Source organism: Dromaius novaehollandiae, chromosome 1 (assembly GCF_036370855.1).
Source record: "Dromaius novaehollandiae isolate bDroNov1 chromosome 1, bDroNov1.hap1, whole genome shotgun sequence".
In the NCBI taxonomy this organism is placed as follows: domain Eukaryota; kingdom Metazoa; phylum Chordata; class Aves; order Casuariiformes; family Dromaiidae; genus Dromaius; species Dromaius novaehollandiae.
In genome coordinates, this window is record NC_088098.1 from 61,168,296 (window position 1) to 61,184,477 (window position 16,182).

The 16,182-nt window shown below is 40.8% G+C and overlaps 1 protein-coding gene across 2 annotated transcripts in view; it reads left to right on the top strand.

Annotated features, from left to right (window-relative positions):
- DGKI (diacylglycerol kinase iota) overlaps positions 1 to 16,182 on the top strand; it is a 226,149-nt gene that overhangs the window by 111,394 nt on the left and 98,573 nt on the right. For both annotated transcript variants that reach the window (XM_064514311.1, XM_064514314.1), the window contains exons 10-18: positions 9 to 104; positions 2,385 to 2,467; positions 4,786 to 4,846; positions 8,499 to 8,612; positions 8,978 to 9,115; positions 10,315 to 10,393; positions 14,344 to 14,399; positions 15,447 to 15,509; positions 15,738 to 15,811. In XM_064514311.1, coding sequence (XP_064370381.1) covers positions 9 to 104; positions 2,385 to 2,467; positions 4,786 to 4,846; positions 8,499 to 8,612; positions 8,978 to 9,115; positions 10,315 to 10,393; positions 14,344 to 14,399; positions 15,447 to 15,509; positions 15,738 to 15,811 — 764 coding nt within the window. The remainder of the gene's footprint in view (positions 1 to 8; positions 105 to 2,384; positions 2,468 to 4,785; positions 4,847 to 8,498; positions 8,613 to 8,977; positions 9,116 to 10,314; positions 10,394 to 14,343; positions 14,400 to 15,446; positions 15,510 to 15,737; positions 15,812 to 16,182) is intronic.

Here is a 16,182-nt window from a genome sequence, read left to right on the forward strand (position 1 = left end):
TTCCTCAGGATAACAAAGGTCGGCCATTTGTGATAAAGCCTATTTCATCTCCACTCATGAAACCACTGCTGGTTTTTGTCAATCCAAAAAGTGGAGGGAATCAGGTAAGAACATTATCTGGATCCAGGTTACAAAGTTGTTTGTTTAATAACAGTTTTTCTGCAGATGAAAATAGTTTTTGGTGAGTCATAGATACGGAGAGTTTTATGCAACTGAACTGCAGCCTCTTAGAAGAGGTGCTTGGTGTTCAATGGCCTTTCCACTTGAATGGGTACCTGAATCTTCCTATCTTCTGATTCTTGGAAAGAATCTAAAATGGTAGTTCAGAGGTTTTTAGAAGACCTCGTTTTCCCACAGAAAAGGGAGCTCCACAAAGAAGTCTCAGATATTATTTTATCCTACAAGTGATTTAATTTCACATTTAATTAGAAAAAAAAAAGGCACTACCACCACCCTTCTGGCCTTGTACTGTATATATCATAAAGAACCAAGTTTCAGTGACATAGTCTCAAAGGCATACTTCTTTCTAGGGTTCTTGTAATTAAAATTTATCCAAATGAATGTTTTCTTGATTAGTTTTGCTGCTTTTCATTTATCAAATAATCTGAGTGCCTTCTAATAGACAGGGCCTTCTAGTTGAAAAGAGAAGATCGAAGTAGGATGTAATAGAAGCCTATAGAGCATAGAGAGTAGTATAGCCACTGTTCACTTCGTCTTCTGGTACAAGAATTAGGGAGGATGCTAAATGAACCTGCTAGGAGTCAGACTCAAAGGAAAAAAGGTGCTTCTTCCCACAGTGTATAAACTCCAGCTGTGGGACTGCTTGGCAGGGGATGCTGTGGATGCTAAGAGTTTGCATGGGTTCAAGAGGCGATTTGGAAGAGAAGAGAAAACCCTGAGGGTTGCCAGACTCCTGGAACCCTCCCGCTCTGGGTCAGGACTTCTGTGAACTGCAGATAGCTGGATGCCTTCCTAAAGGAAGCACCACATCAGTTTTCTCTGTTCTTATTCTTTTTCCCAGGCACTTTACTATTCTTCTCAGTTCTCCACTTAGGGGAAGCTATCAGACAGAAGAGTCCTGCTTAAGAAGGGGAAGCTAATGAAAAAGAAACGGGGGAGAAGCAAGTAATTATAACAACAAAGGATGAAAAAGGGAAGGTCAAACATTAATAAAACATAAAAATGGTGAACAAGTGATGGGATGCACAGCACTTCCAACAGTGCATGCTGCTCCGTGAAAATGTACAAGGAGTTAGTGGGCACTGCCCACTGGTACTCTTACCTGCAGAAATCACAGGAGAAAGAAGGTGTAGATAGACCCAAATTCCTTTGGGATTTTTCCCCAGCAAGCTCCTTTTTGTGTGCTGAAGAGCGAGCTTGGCCAGGGTCAAAAGGAAGTCCTGAAACTTGGCAAGTCCTTGAATGGGGACCTTATAAATATACAAATAGGGGAAAACATGTAGCCAAGACCTCATCAAGTTCTGGATGAGCTGGAAGGACTGCAGACATGACATACAGACAGACATCTCTGTAGAAGGAGCATGACTCAGTTTTAATTGCTGCGTGAGCATAGCCCTGCATGTTGCTCCATCAAAGATTTCCATCTTGTGTCCTGTAGGCTATGTCTGAAATATATTTTTTAATTACTTTGGAGTACAGGATGGCCCAGTGGGATTCTTGGCTAACTTCTGCTAGTAAGAGATCCTGCTGCTTTGCGTCTGGGCAGAATAAGAAGGAAGGGAATTGAGTGTGTGGGATATAAGCCCTAGAGTTTGGGAAGGCAGAAATTATCTCTTCAGGTGATGAGTTGGCCACATTGCACTGCGGGGGGCATTGGGGCAGCTGTAGCCCATAGCGTCCTTGATTTCTGCTTCACGAGATGGTAGAGGGTTACGGTTATGAGTGTTCACAGTGGTAATGGTGAAGGTCACAGCAGTGTCATGCCTTGGATGTTGTGCAGGACACTGTTCTGCATGGTGGTGACTTTGTCCAAAAGCTCTTTCAGCTCCTTACTGTTGTGAATGGTAAGCTAAGGATGATGTGGGAGAGCAGAGGTCTCTTGCAGGTTACTGTGGGCGATGAACCTTTGGTCTGACCCAGAATTTCTGTTCTTATGAACTATTAGTCATCTGTGTTGTTGAATTTAGTCTGTATGTATACATGTGTGCCCTTCCCTGCCCCTAGACTGGTGGGTCACATGACAATTCTATAGCGAAGTCATCTGTTATGATACTTTTTATTTTGTCTTTCTCTTGCTTTGTTTACTTTATAAAACACAGAAGAAAGAAGGGCAGTCCGAATGTAGTGAATAATGAATAGTATTATTTCTAATAATCATTAACTTACTCATAGTTTCTTCTTCCTTTAATTTTCTCTCTTCCCAGGGCACCAAAGTTCTCCAAATGTTTATGTGGTATTTGAATCCACGCCAGGTCTTTGATCTCTCTCAGGAAGGGCCAAGAGATGCGTAAGTTCTCAAGCCTTCAGTGCTGCGGACCATAGTTCTTTTCTTATCAGCAAAGCGGGCAAAGGACTTCTAGACTGTACTGATGCTCATAGGCCTAGGTTTTCAGAAAGCCCGTGGTGACTGAGAATCTAAGTCTTAGATATATTTAAACCCATGCCAGTTTCCATCCTTGCTCAGTAAATGTCTTAGGTCCCGCCTAAGCTTTCTCTTCTCCACTCATATACTTAACAGCAGCTTTCCAATACCTATAAGGAAGTTATCTAGATCTTCATAAAGATCTAAGATCTAAGTTATCAAGAGTAAGATCTTTACAGCAGTGCATGGTGGGAGATGTAGAAACACTGGACATAAATGGAAACCAGAGGTGTTCTGACTGGATATAAGGGAAATCTTTTTCACCATAATGACAGTTAAGCATTGCAACAGTTTGCCCAGAGAGGTTGTCTTCATCCTTGGAGATTTTGAAGCCCTGACTGGGTAAATCCCTGAATAACCTGGTCTGAGCTCAGAGCTGACCCTGCTTTGAGCTGGAGTGGGACTAGACTCGTGAGGTTCCTTCAAACACAAATTGTTCTGCGGTTCTATAATCAGCTGTCACAAGTTAGCAGGCTCTCTGCTGAATAAGGAGTTGCCTGTATTTTTTTTGCTTTCTTTATTGTGTTGTCTGGATTTTGGGACCTATGGCCTCGATACACCAGTCTAATAGATTTGTGAGTGGTGTGGCAACTTTCATGCTCTGTTATTTAGGTATGATTTTTCAGGTCTGCCAAGGAGCACACTTTACTGGTCAGAATTTGTTGTTCCCTGTGTTAAATGACTTTGGGGAGGACCCAAAGTAGGTGACAGAAGATAAGACAAAGAATGTTAAATGATCCCCTTGGAGATGGCTGTTCACGTTGTAAGTAGGTAGATGGAGGATGTACTCTTTCCAAGAAAAGCAGAACAAAGCTGTAGAAGCACAGGCCATCCTTCGGTACAAAATCATACATCAGTAACACATTCCAGTGTCTTTTTCAGAAATACTGCTTTAAAATGTACATTTTGTCTGATTTAAAAAAATCTGAAAAATGTTAAATGTAGCTCATGGGGTATTAGGCACGAAAAGAAGGCTATCGCATAGGTGATCAGATTCACCTAACCAAAGAAGGAAGTTAACTGAACTTCCTTATGCCTAAATCTCAGCAGGCTCTACAAAATGCAGATCCTGTACTGCCTGACCATTCCCTAGTGGTTAATTATGGGCTAAAGATGCCAGCAGATTTCCATATACGACAGCAGCATGCAACTGCCTTTGCTTGCTTAGTAACTGATGCAGTTTACCTGGGCAATAGTTAAAAGTGTGAGCATTTTCCATGGGAAGACCAGTCTTTAAAGGGCTGATTCTCATTGCTAAGGGTTAAGAGACTGTCCTTCTGCAGCATTTGAGATGAGAATACTTGCTTTGCTTAAGTGTTTGTTCACTGCTGCTTTCACAAGGTAGGCAGTACAAAATGGATAGTGATCATATAATATCACATCTCCTGTATAAGGAGGGTCCAATTTTTTGCTATTCATGCTTTTAGACCACCCAAGCCTTTTTTCCTGCCAAAAGCCCTTCACTGCTGCTCTCTTCATGATGTAAAGAAGCCTTAAAGTAGCTGTATGTTTTTTCAGAGTTGTGTAGGGGAATTAAAAGAGGATTAGGCCCTCAACATTTTAATGTATCACCTTTTTTGGGATAGATTTTATTATGGCCCTCTTTCATGCCACTGAAAGAACAGGTTTTTAACCAGGGGCTTTTCTGGCTTTCCTGTTGGTACCTTAGATCAGATGTCCAGAGAAAGAGTTTTATTATATGTTATTGCCTTGCATGATATTAGGGAGGCACAACTGATAGTTAAAAGAGCTGTCGTATTCTGCAGGCTTTGGAAATGGTGGCCCAGCAAATCCTGACCAGCAATATTGAATTTTGTTTAAAAAAAAAAAAAACAACCAAACAAAGAAACCCTCAAGATTTACATGTGTTTGTTTTAGGACAGGAGAAAAAAAATTGAGGGTGTGTGTGTGTGTGGGTGTGTGTAACGCCTGGTGAGGCAGGAGGTGCCCCCCCCCGAGGAGAGTGGCGCTGCTGGCCGCCCCACCGTGGGCTACCACAGGGCGCTGCGAGCAGGCTCTCGGTGAAGGTGGCGCTTTCTGTCGCTCCCTGGATTCCTAAATATTTTAGACTGAAATATGTGGTGGTTACACAGTCACTCAGCAAAAGGCATAAAAAGTGCCCCCCACTCCAATCATTGTACTTACTTATTTATTTTATCGTATTTTCCCTATCCCCTTGCCAGGCTGGAGCTGTACAGGAAAGTGCCAAACCTGCGGATCCTGGCCTGCGGTGGGGATGGGACGGTAGGTGGCTGGTGCCTGGCAGCCCACGTGATAGTGATCGCCAGGAGCTGAAATTCCTCCTGTAGCTGTTTGAGGGAAAACCTGCACAGTCCTGGTTTTCCCACCTCATGATGCAGGTGGTGCCGAATAACATGTATTACACTCGTGAAATCTACATTTTTTTTTTTTTCCTGTGTGACCTGGCCTACCTAGTGATGGGGCCAGATCCTTGTGTCAATCCTGCTACCGGCTCCTTGTGTGCTATACACATCATGCATAAAGTCTTGGTACAGCTTAAAAAATAAAGACCAGCTTTGCTTCCTCTCACTATTTGCAGAGAGTCTAGCGGGTAAAGCCAGTGGCTGCGTGTCGTCACATCTTAGTTACTACTCCATCCCTGCTGTTATCTCCCTATTTGACCTCAGACATTATGGTCTCCTCTGTGTCTAAGCTTCCCAACTTTCTTTAGAAAGCATCTGTCAGGAGGGATATCACAGTGGTCATAATGCCAGCCTGAGATCTGGAAGATCCAGGTTCAGTATCTTTCTTTCCGGCTGAATTCCTGTTAAATCCTGGATAAGGTAAGTAGGGTCAGATATTTAAACGTGGATTCAGGCACCTTCAGATGTAGGCAGGCTGTAAGGTTCGGGGCCTGGATGCATTTCCAAACCAGATTAAGTGACTGCTAGCCACAGTTGCAGTCTCATGTCACAAGTGGTAATGGAGGAATTACAGTTTCATTACTCTTCCCAGTACTTAGGAATTTATTGTAAATCTCACTCTGTGCCTTTGAGTGACTAAATACAGTTGCAAATTGAACCTTTAATATCTGCGAAGCTCTTTCCCCCCGCCATCTGATAATAGTTGTAACCAGAATTATGGCAAGGAAAATACATTACTGATTGTGAAGTACTCAGATATTGTATGAAAGGGCCATATGACTAGCCAGGTTAGATATATGTAGATACTTAAGATATTTAAGGCACCTGGAGCCTATTTTTAGGGAGCTAAGCCCACCCTCCATCCATCTCTGCTTGAATTATTGGGGGAATCATCTGGTTTAGCTGTGGGTTGCTTTAAAACCTGAGATGTAGGAATTATTAATACCAGTGCTTCCTTTGCAAAGGTGAAAGAAAAATGTGATTCGACTACTGTCTTGCTGTTACCTGGGATAGTAAGGTATTACTGTTATTGTATTGGGAACATTACTTGAAGGACCTGCAAGGTCTCAAGACCTTTTGGCAGAAGATACAGCTGCAGCAAAGGAAGAAGAGAGTTACGACAAAAGTCTCCATGTGAGGGAGAAAATATTTAAATAGGAGATAATCTAGAATCTGAAAATACTAATATAGAAATGAATGCAATTGCATTGACGCTTACCATCCTTGGTTTCCCCTTTGCTTAACAATGCAAGCAATAGGTGGCAGCACTTTCTCATTAGTATGACCAGCACTCACTATTACTTTTGCTGCTGCTGCTCAGTTTGAAGCAAATTAATATTTAGTTATTCCCAAAGCCATTACATCTAGAAATAAAAATCTGGCTCAAATGGACTTAGTGAATATTCAATGAGACCAGATGTTACCTTGTGTTATTGAGGTGAATCAGGACTTATTGTAACATTTCATCATCTTGCTGTTCTTTTCCAGGGTGTAAGTGGAAAGCTCTGTTTCCAAACAGCTGGTAGCTTTCTGTTTACAGGAAAATGAAAATCTCTGTCATCCCTGATTATAAACATAATGTACAAGGTTTAGGAATAGCCTCAAGTTAAATAGCTCTGTTGTAAATATACATGAGTAATTTGCAGTTTCTCTTTATCAGTTAAAAGCATTTACAAAAGTGGTTACCGTTGTAATATTACCTGTACCAGTGGGAGACTGAGGCACAGATGTACAGATTAATTCAGTGGCACTGTCAAAGGGCTAATGAAAAAGGGCTCTGTAGGAAGCCCTGGCACCAGTGAAGTCATTGGTGAATTTTCCAAAGCCTTTCATGGGCCAAAGTACCATTCTAGGGGTTCTTTACTCTGTGTCCTGACAGATTTTTGGAAGGTAGAGGATTTCTTACCTCTGAAAATCCCTTTAAGGACTGTACTTAGTCCTATCATGGTGCCTGTGATAGGCTTAAATACTTTTGGTGGAATTCAAGTTCATGAGAGTAGTAAGTGATTCAGATGACTGTTGTCAGACAATGAGCTCTAACATGGGATCACATCCCAAATGAATGCTTTACTAATTGGACAACTAGTTATGATATATAACTGTCTGATAAATGCTATTTATACAAAATTAAGTTTCTCCATGAAGAGACTTGGAGAAAGAAGTACCCTAGACTACCAAATAGGCAGGTGATTGTTATATCTGTCAGGCCACCCCTCTCCAGTCCTTCAAATTTCAAGTGTTCCCTAATACTCAGATTATTCTGGGTACCTTTTGTGAACCTCCATTTTCATCCTGGTACGGGGTAGGAATCTATTCGAAATCATATTAATGTTTGTCATGAGAGAAACATCCTGGCCAGCTGCAGTCAGATTTCAGTTTTATGTCTTATTTAAAAGCTCACATTTTCAACAGAGACTGAATCTTACCTTTAAACACTGGTTCCAGGATGAAAAACATTAGGGCAAATTTTACCCTTTTATTTTTATTTTGATTCATTATTTTAAAATGCAGCATAGATTCTCTCTTTTTTTGGTAAATGTAAGAAATAATTTAGGAAATAGTGCTTTTTCTTACAGCAAAAGTTTCAGTCGTAACAAGTTTTAGAACGTTTTCAGCAACACTTTGCTTCCCGTTTGGAAATTGCCATTTAATCAAAGCTAAACATTTTGCAGTAACTTGTTCCTTCTGGCTAGACTTCTATTTAGAAGTTTTCCGTAGTCCAAAATAGGAAGAGGAAAGAGAACCATTGCTCCAAAACAGTCAATAGTTTATGACACAGAAGAACCAGATTCACCTTTCCAAACCACAGCCTTCAGACCTGAGCATTAGAGTTCAGTTTGTCTTTTATTCTAGTTCAAAATACATAGATGTTTTATGCTTTACACAGAATGAAATAATTCAGCCTGGGGGAATGGGAGACCTGGGGGCAAGTCTGTGCTTGGCTTGATCTGGGCTCTGGTTTCCTTTATTGCAGGCCATACCCTGAGATACTATGCTGTTCCAATATGTCTCTCAGGTCTTTTTTTTTTTTCCCATGAAAGTTCTCAAAGGTTTTTAGTTTCCTTTGACATAAGGCCATTTAAAACTCTTGTCTTGAAGCATCCATGGTATTTTTCATTCACCTTTGCATACAGTATTTTTCAGAGCAATATTTAAGCAGCCCTATAAATACTGGGTGTAATCCTATGTGTTTTTGTTTTCTGCTTAATGGGAGCACAGAAGTTGTTGACATTTTCTCAGTATCTGTCTGTGCTGTCAGTGATAGCCAGTTTTTACATCTCAGAGCTTATGCTTGCACAGGAGCTTCGTGAAGACTGCTGTACCTGAAAGGTGAAACCTCAGATATGGAACAGAGATGTAGAGTAAAATTTCAAATATCCTAATTTTTCCATCTCTGTTTTGTTTTATTTCACCTCTGTGTAGTGGAGATACAATCAAAATATGCATTTTTCTTTTGTTCTTTCCCTTTTTAATGCTCCTGATAGGAGTTCTTTGCATTTCCTGTTTTATAGGTGGGCTGGATCCTCTCCGTCCTAGATGAGCTGCAACTTAACCCCCAACCTCCTGTGGCTGTCCTCCCTCTTGGCACTGGGAATGACCTTGCCCGCACCCTCAACTGGGGTGGGGTAAGCACTGACTCAGCTACCATTACGTATGGCCTCTCGACTTGCTGCTGTAATTATTAGTTGTGCAGTAGGGTGGAACTTCCTTTTGCTAAAATAGCAGGTAGGGCTGTTTCAAATGTCTGCCTCAGGCACAACGATTTGGTTCAGTTTGCAGTTTGGTGTCTTGAATTCATGACCAATAATAGTTTATCAAAATGCTTGATATATAAAAACTTAAGAACATTTTAGAGGTGTTTTTAGAAACATTTGATCTGATGTTTTAGATCTGTGTGAAAGGAGGGAGGTCTGACAGATAATTGGTGAGTGACTGACTTTGCTTTGGATGCCTGTGGCTGATGCCCTGGTGACACTTACTCTGCCACCAGGGTTACACAGATGAGCCAGTGTCCAAGATCCTGTGCCATGTAGAAGATGGGACCATTGTCCAGCTGGACCGTTGGAATCTCCAGGTTGAGCGCAACCCTGATTTGCCACAGGATGAGCTGGAGGATGGGGCGCGTAAGGTTAGTGTCGTCTTTTTCCCAGGGAAGAAAGACTAGAGGATGCTTAAGAGCCTATCTTTGAGATATACCGTAGGATGCATCAGTGGGAAGCTCTAAAACTTTTTCATTTTCTAGTTGCATCTCTTTCTCCCACTCTTTTCATGTGTCAGCACTTCTAGAGGTATATGCAACCTCATGCATACCAGACACTTGTTGTTGTTTATAACTCTCAGACGTTTATCCCCAAAATGAAATCCTGGCAAAAATCTTTGGCATATCATCTGAAAGGTCATTGTTTTTCTCCAGTTAAGCTGAGGTAGCAGGAGAAGCAACCCTGTGACCAGTATGCATTCCTAAATTACAGACACATCGATGAGGATGTAGAAGTATATTTCTTAGGAGTCTAATGGTGGATACAAACTGTTTGTTGCTGTACAGGAAAGGGTGGTGTATTTTTAGATCTTCCTTCTCTGTGGGTCTCTATATGCTGCTGAGCTCCATTAGGTTGAGAGCTGAAGAATGGAAAAATCTTTATTATGAGAGGGGTCACATTTACAGTAATCTGTCATTTGGACAGATGATGTTGAAAGATGATGTTGTTTGATGTTGTAGTGTTCATCAAAAAGTGATTCTGTGAAAACAACTTCCAGTAAATGTAAGAATCTAAGAATCATTTTCCTCTTCTTTGTTATAATTTCTAGCATATGTATTGGACTCTACCATTCTCTCTCTACAGCCCTGCTGGGCCAGGGCAGTGATGAACAGGCCAGATGCATCCTCAATAGAACTAGGGTTCCTTGTCCAGGACTTCTTTTGCTACAGGTTATGTATGAAGTAGGAAGAACACAGCTTGGCTTTCATGTGCCATGCTGAGCTTGTAGTGCCAACAGTTAGGAAAATCTTTGTATTTACATATTAAGTAGAGTGACATTATGGGAAATACCAAAGAGAAAATGAAGAACCCTGTGATGTTGTGTTTAGAGATACTTATATGATCATAAAGCACTGTAGATATATTTATGTTCTTTAGGCTTTTGCATTTGATCATCTTTTATAAGCTGTTACTAGCTTGCACAATGGCTTTGTGTATATATTTTCCCAATATATTCAATTTTCTTCTTCTTAGCTTTTTATGAGATGCCAGGTTTAAAGTAGTTAATTCCTGGTATGTCATGGAATATTTCCTGTGTGTCACATGGCTTTCTGTTATCCAATTACAGCTTCCACTCAATGTCTTCAATAATTACTTCAGTCTTGGATTTGATGCACATGTTACACTGGAATTCCATGAATCCAGAGGTAAGAGGAGCTTTTTATTTCCTTAGCCTTGGGAATGGGCAATTATTTTATGAATTGGGAATGGATTTGGATTTAATAGCCTGTTGCTTATAATTCGGAAGGAATTATTCTGGAACATAGAAACCCAGGATACAATCACTTCACAGCTTATAGTCTGTATCCTGCATTTCCAAGGGACTTACGCAGTCATACTTGGGCAAATATGTCCAATTTTATGCATAATATTGCTGAAAGACATTGGATAAATGTAGAATATCTTGGTGATCTAGAAAATGAAAAAAAGTACAAGGAGAAAGATGATTCACTGGAAGAAAAGGGCTGAGGGGAGCTTTTGAAGTTTTTGAACTTCTAAAGGATGTATTAAATATAGATATAGAGGAAGCTGATTCTGAGACAGAATTGTCAGAGTAAGAGCTTAAAGAAAACCAAATGCAAGTCAGACGTAAGTTTTCCCAACAGTGTGAAGGTTGGGAGAGGAGAAAACCTGTGAGGCTGTGGAAGGAGGAGGGTAGCGGGAGGATAATCACATTCTCAAATTGAGCCGTTCTAACCTACAGATGAATACAGCTTGGTATCATTGAACTTGATACAGGCTCGGAGTGTATCTGTGTAAATGAAAGGTTTTAACAGAGTCCACAAAACTGTCAGGTGTTCTAGCTGTTGTTGCATCTTACTTGTCCCCTTGAGGTGGCACAACAGCCATCAACATACAGATCCAAATGTGGCCTAACGGGTGGACTTTGGACTGATGTGAATTACTCTGTTTGTATGGTTTAGGCAAGCGTGCCTGTGTAAATGAACCTTGTTCAATTGTCCACACTCCACATTTGGTCTTTTCAGCTCCACGTGCATGTTTTTCTTCTGAATGGCAGCCCCGCTTGTCTTCACTTTCATATTGTCACAATGCCATTTCATTAAAAAAAAAAAAAAAAAAAAAAAAGGCGCCCTTCTGATGTACTAAATAAAGAGCAGGATACAAGATGGAGTGAGCCAATGCATATTTTATAATGTTTAAGACTGCTTCAAGCTTTAGGAATAATAACGAAGGGCCACAGAAGGGCACAGAAATTAAATGATGACAGCTGTATGCATTTCTTTATGAATGCATATCACCATGCATTCCTAATGTGACTGTGAATATACAGTATAGAATGAAATGCACAGCTACTTTCTCACTTAATGGAGGCATTACTTAATAATGAAGTTGTGGAGCCCTATAAAGAATGAATATTATTCCAGAGATGCCAGTGTTTTAAAAATTTACATGAGTGAAAAAATACTTGGCAGAACCAAGTGTCTGTGAGTGGGTATGTATGGTCAGGAGAGCTTTTCATTGCACAAGTGTCTGCTCTTACGAGTCATTAGTGCTGGCATTTCCTCACCCACTTGAATTGTAAAATACACAAAATGCTCCCCATGTGTTTTAGGAGAGAAAAGCTTATAGCCTTGGAGGTGTTGCTGGTGTGCAAGTTTTATTGTGTTTCGTGTGGAATTAATCAGTGTAGGACAGATTCTGATCTCATTTGAACTGATAAAAATCCAGAGGAACTCTGCTGAAGTCAATGAACTTTAGCAAAGCTTACACTACTTTCATGACAACTGCAATACAGGCAGTTGTGTGCAGTTGCCTATGTGGAGCTATTGTAATCACATACAGTATTAAAAAAGCAAAATAAATTACATTGATTTGAACTCTCTGAGCCTATTAGTGCATTTCAAGCTATGGAGATTGCTCAGTTGTTGTATTTAGAATAAATAGTGACTGCCATGTCTCAGCTGAACCTGTATGTGTGTGTGGCCTTTTCCAGGGCAACCTCTACACTTTTCTTGCAACTAATCAGATAAAGACTTGAGAGTCAGCCCCAAGACTAGTGTATTTAGCTCTGCTTCTTCAGTAAGAGTGCTGGACAGAGACTCTTCCCAGAATCACAGTTCCCTCCCTTGTCATCCTGTTGCCCTGGTAAATCAGGGGAGACACAATTTACTTTGTCCCTATTTGACATGCTGTTGTTCCCTCAGCTCTAAAGGTTTGTCCATTTACAGATACCTTCCTCCCCTCCTTTCTGCCCCCTCCCACCCACTAACACATTCCCTTTCCTACTCGCTTGTTGGCTTGAGAAGGATGAGGGTGGAGGGAGCAATTGCCAGAACTGCACTCTAATCACCTCTAGGCTCTATTCCACGTGGTGGTAGGAGTCTTTGCTCCCTATGCATGCTCATCTGCTATGTTAGAGTTGGGAGCAATCCTGCAGGTTGAAGGGCTGCTGAATCCCTGCCCTCAGAAAAGGTCCTTCTCCATTAAGCCAGTTCCAAACTGGCCTTTGGTTCAGGTCAGTATTTGCAGAGAGATCTGTGTACAAGCCAGTGCCCTGGATGGCTCCAGCTGGAGTCATTAGGCATAAACACAACAGTGGCAGCTTGCCCCCCTGCCCTCTCCAGCACACTCATCCCATCATAGAGATGGTCATTGCTGCCTGACTTGCCCTTCTAGGTCAGACAGAGCGCAGCATGGCACTGGGCCTTCAGGAGCCTTCCACTTCTTGGCTTTGGGTTTTGAGATTGTACAGAAAAACTCTCAGTTCAGTAAGCAGATAAAAGATGACTACATATGCAGTTAAATTAATCGTTTTAAGAAGAGGTGGCCCTGACTGCAGTCTCGGCTCACCCACGACACAACAGATGGAGCATACAGTAGCTGGGCACAATCTGACAAGAAGCGTGAAGTATGTAACTCTTACAAAATGGAGGAGTGTATTGTGAGATTGTGTGACTCCAAAGAGAACTAGAGAAATTGCTGTAAGTGGTCATTTCAGACGAAGTAGTTTGGAAGTGTTCACATCAGCGTGATGCTTTGGCCAGAAGGACTAACCTAACACTTGGACATTTTTAGTAAAGAATGACTGAGCAAGAAGAGGCAGTTGGTGCTACCAATGAATATGGTATCAGCAGGACTGCTCCAGGAATCTCTGGATGCCTGAGAGTAAGAAAACAGCCTCCAGAGAGACACGAGAATGACTTGTGTTCTCGGAAACATGCCTTATGCTAGAATATTAACAGAGCTCCATTTAGCTTATCGGGGAGAAGGTTATAGGTGATTTAATCACTGTCTGTAAGTATTTACTCAGGGAGAAGATATCTGATAGTTGAGGGCTCTTTAATCTAACAGACAGACATATAATAAGATTCAGCAGTTGGCAGTTGAAGCCAGAAAAGTTCAAGTTGGGGGAAAAAGAAACATACATTTTCACGGTGAGAATAATTAACCATTAGATGTGCATTACTACTGGACTATTAAAATTCTCCATAACTTTGAGTCTAATCAAAATTAAACAGCTCTCTAAATAGGCTTTAGAGTAATCACTTATTGTTCGTTGTGGAAATATTTGCATAGAGATGTCTGTTCCCAATACCTTCTAGATATCCTCTTTGTAACAAGTTGGAATTTAGTGTCCTTTTTAATCTTGTAATTTACCAACACTTTAGTCCTACTTCAGAGTGTGGGTTAGTGTTTCATGGATTTGTAATAGTTCTTAGAGATCTCTTCTATGTTGGTAGAAACAGAAATCTTGGTAAACATGCTGAGGGATCATGAGATGAATAATCTGAGAGATGCTAAATTAAATGATGAGTCTACTCGTGTTATATCTTTGCCTGTATTTCCGTCTATTTTTCACTCTGCAGGAATCAGAATTCAGAGCAGTGTTTAAAATCTGATAACAGACAATGGCAGAGATGCTGGACTCTTGCACAGCAAAAATATATTCATGTTGGTATTTTTACTGAGCAATGCATGCACAAAATACACAGTATGTACCATCTTAGCTGAAGCCAAATATATTGAATTCTTTTCCTGCCTTAAGTAGCTCCTATAGTGTTAGCAGGAAGTGGAAAGGTACAATGGAATCTACTGTTTATTAGGGTGTTCATATTTTTCCTTTCTCCTTTTACAGAAGCAAATCCAGAGAAATTCAACAGCCGATTTAGAAATAAAATGTTTTATGCAGGGGTGAGTTATCATTTGTCTTGCAGAATAATGTTCGTTTAGTTGCTTAAAATGTTTTATGCAGGGGTGAGTTATGATTTGTCTTGCAGAATGATGTTCGTTTAGTTGCTTAAATGTTTTATCATGTCACTTCCCCCTCACTTTCTCACATCAGGGGTTCATGACAATTTTTTTTTCTTTTTGCCATTTAATGTGCATATGTGCTCTTTCTGGCAATGCCATCCACCTCCGCTGAAAAGTGCCAGAAACACTATTGTTTCACAGTGCTTAGCATTTGAGAGGAATGCTGCTCCGTGGGACATGATATTGATCATGTCTTGCTCCCCCTGCTTCTGGCTGTTAAGGTTCTCAATAAAATGCTCTGATTATTTCAGTATGTAGGCAGCACTTTGACATTCAGTTTCCTAGAGAAATTCCTCCAGTAATTGTCTTTATCTTTCAGGCCTTGAGGAGTAGTCTTGGATCTAGGGCCATGGTGGGCGGAAGTCAGATCAGCTGTTTGGCATGGCTCTTTTTCATATGCAAATAAAATTACACAGTTTTGTATCCAGGGGGAAGTGGTCAACACTAACTTTATTCTAAAGAGAAGTTATTAAAAAAAAAAAAAAAAAAAAAAAGAGCAGGGAACACTGATTTGGTAGTGCGTGATTATAATATGTCTTTTTGGGCTTAGATAACTTCCACAGTACCCATGTGCCTTAAACATGGAAATCTATATGAGCAAAAATTTGTGCATACATCCTTGAGTACTCAGGGACATTCTTTGGTTACTTCTCAAAAGGGGAGGTGTCATGTCTTAATGCCACACCTGAGAAGTTGCAGTGCAGGTGATAGATCCTGCTTCCTCTGTCCTCTGGGGAATTTGAATCTTGTATTGATCACTGTGTGTTGATTAATGAAATCTAGCCTACAGTGCTGCTGAGAGCAAGAATGAATAAGTTTGACAACAGGATGGCATTTGGTGATAAGCTTTGTGGTGGGATGAGAAATGAGGAAAGAGTAGAGAGAATGCAATGATGACAGTTCCTGCACTTCTTATGTGTCTTGCAGGCAGCCTTTTCAGACTTTCTGCAAAGAAGCTCAAGAGATTTATCCAAACATGTTAAAGTTGTGGTAAGTATAGGAAGTCGTGCCATAGCGTGTGGGAAGGGCAAGGGCGGGGGCGGATGAGGAGAGAAAGAGGTGAGAGTTTAATGGCTCTGTTACTCCTCAGTTTTGCGCATGACACTTGAAAGAGATTCCAAAGAAAGGCTTGGGAAAGCTGTTACAAAGCAGCAACACTTCTCTTGTCTGTGGCCCCATTCAGCAATTTCTCTGTGCTCTGTCACTTTGGCTTTGTAGTGTGATGGCACAGACCTGACTCCAAAGATCCAGGAGCTGAAGTTCCAGTGTATAGTGTTTTTAAACATACCCAGGTAAGCTGAAGACAGATGTTTGGAGTTATAAAAGACAGTGAGGACAAAAAAAAAAAAAAAAAAAAAGGTACTTGCAAGTTGTCCTAGATTGGGTGGACACGCAGAAAACTTATTGCTACTCTGCTGCCTTCTTGGGAACTAGATGCTGTTAATTAGCAATACAGGATGGGACAGGAGTGTATGGCACAGCAAGAATATCCTTTAAGAAATTGAATGTCTTATGATAGAGGGATGGTAGAAATAATTAATTAACAATACACTTTCCAAAGTTGTGGACCTAACCTGCAAACAAAGAAGTAAACCAGGTGCAGCTGCCCGGTCTTTTGTTTAAGCAGAAGTGGAGTGTGGGAGGGAGAAAAGGATCAGTATTT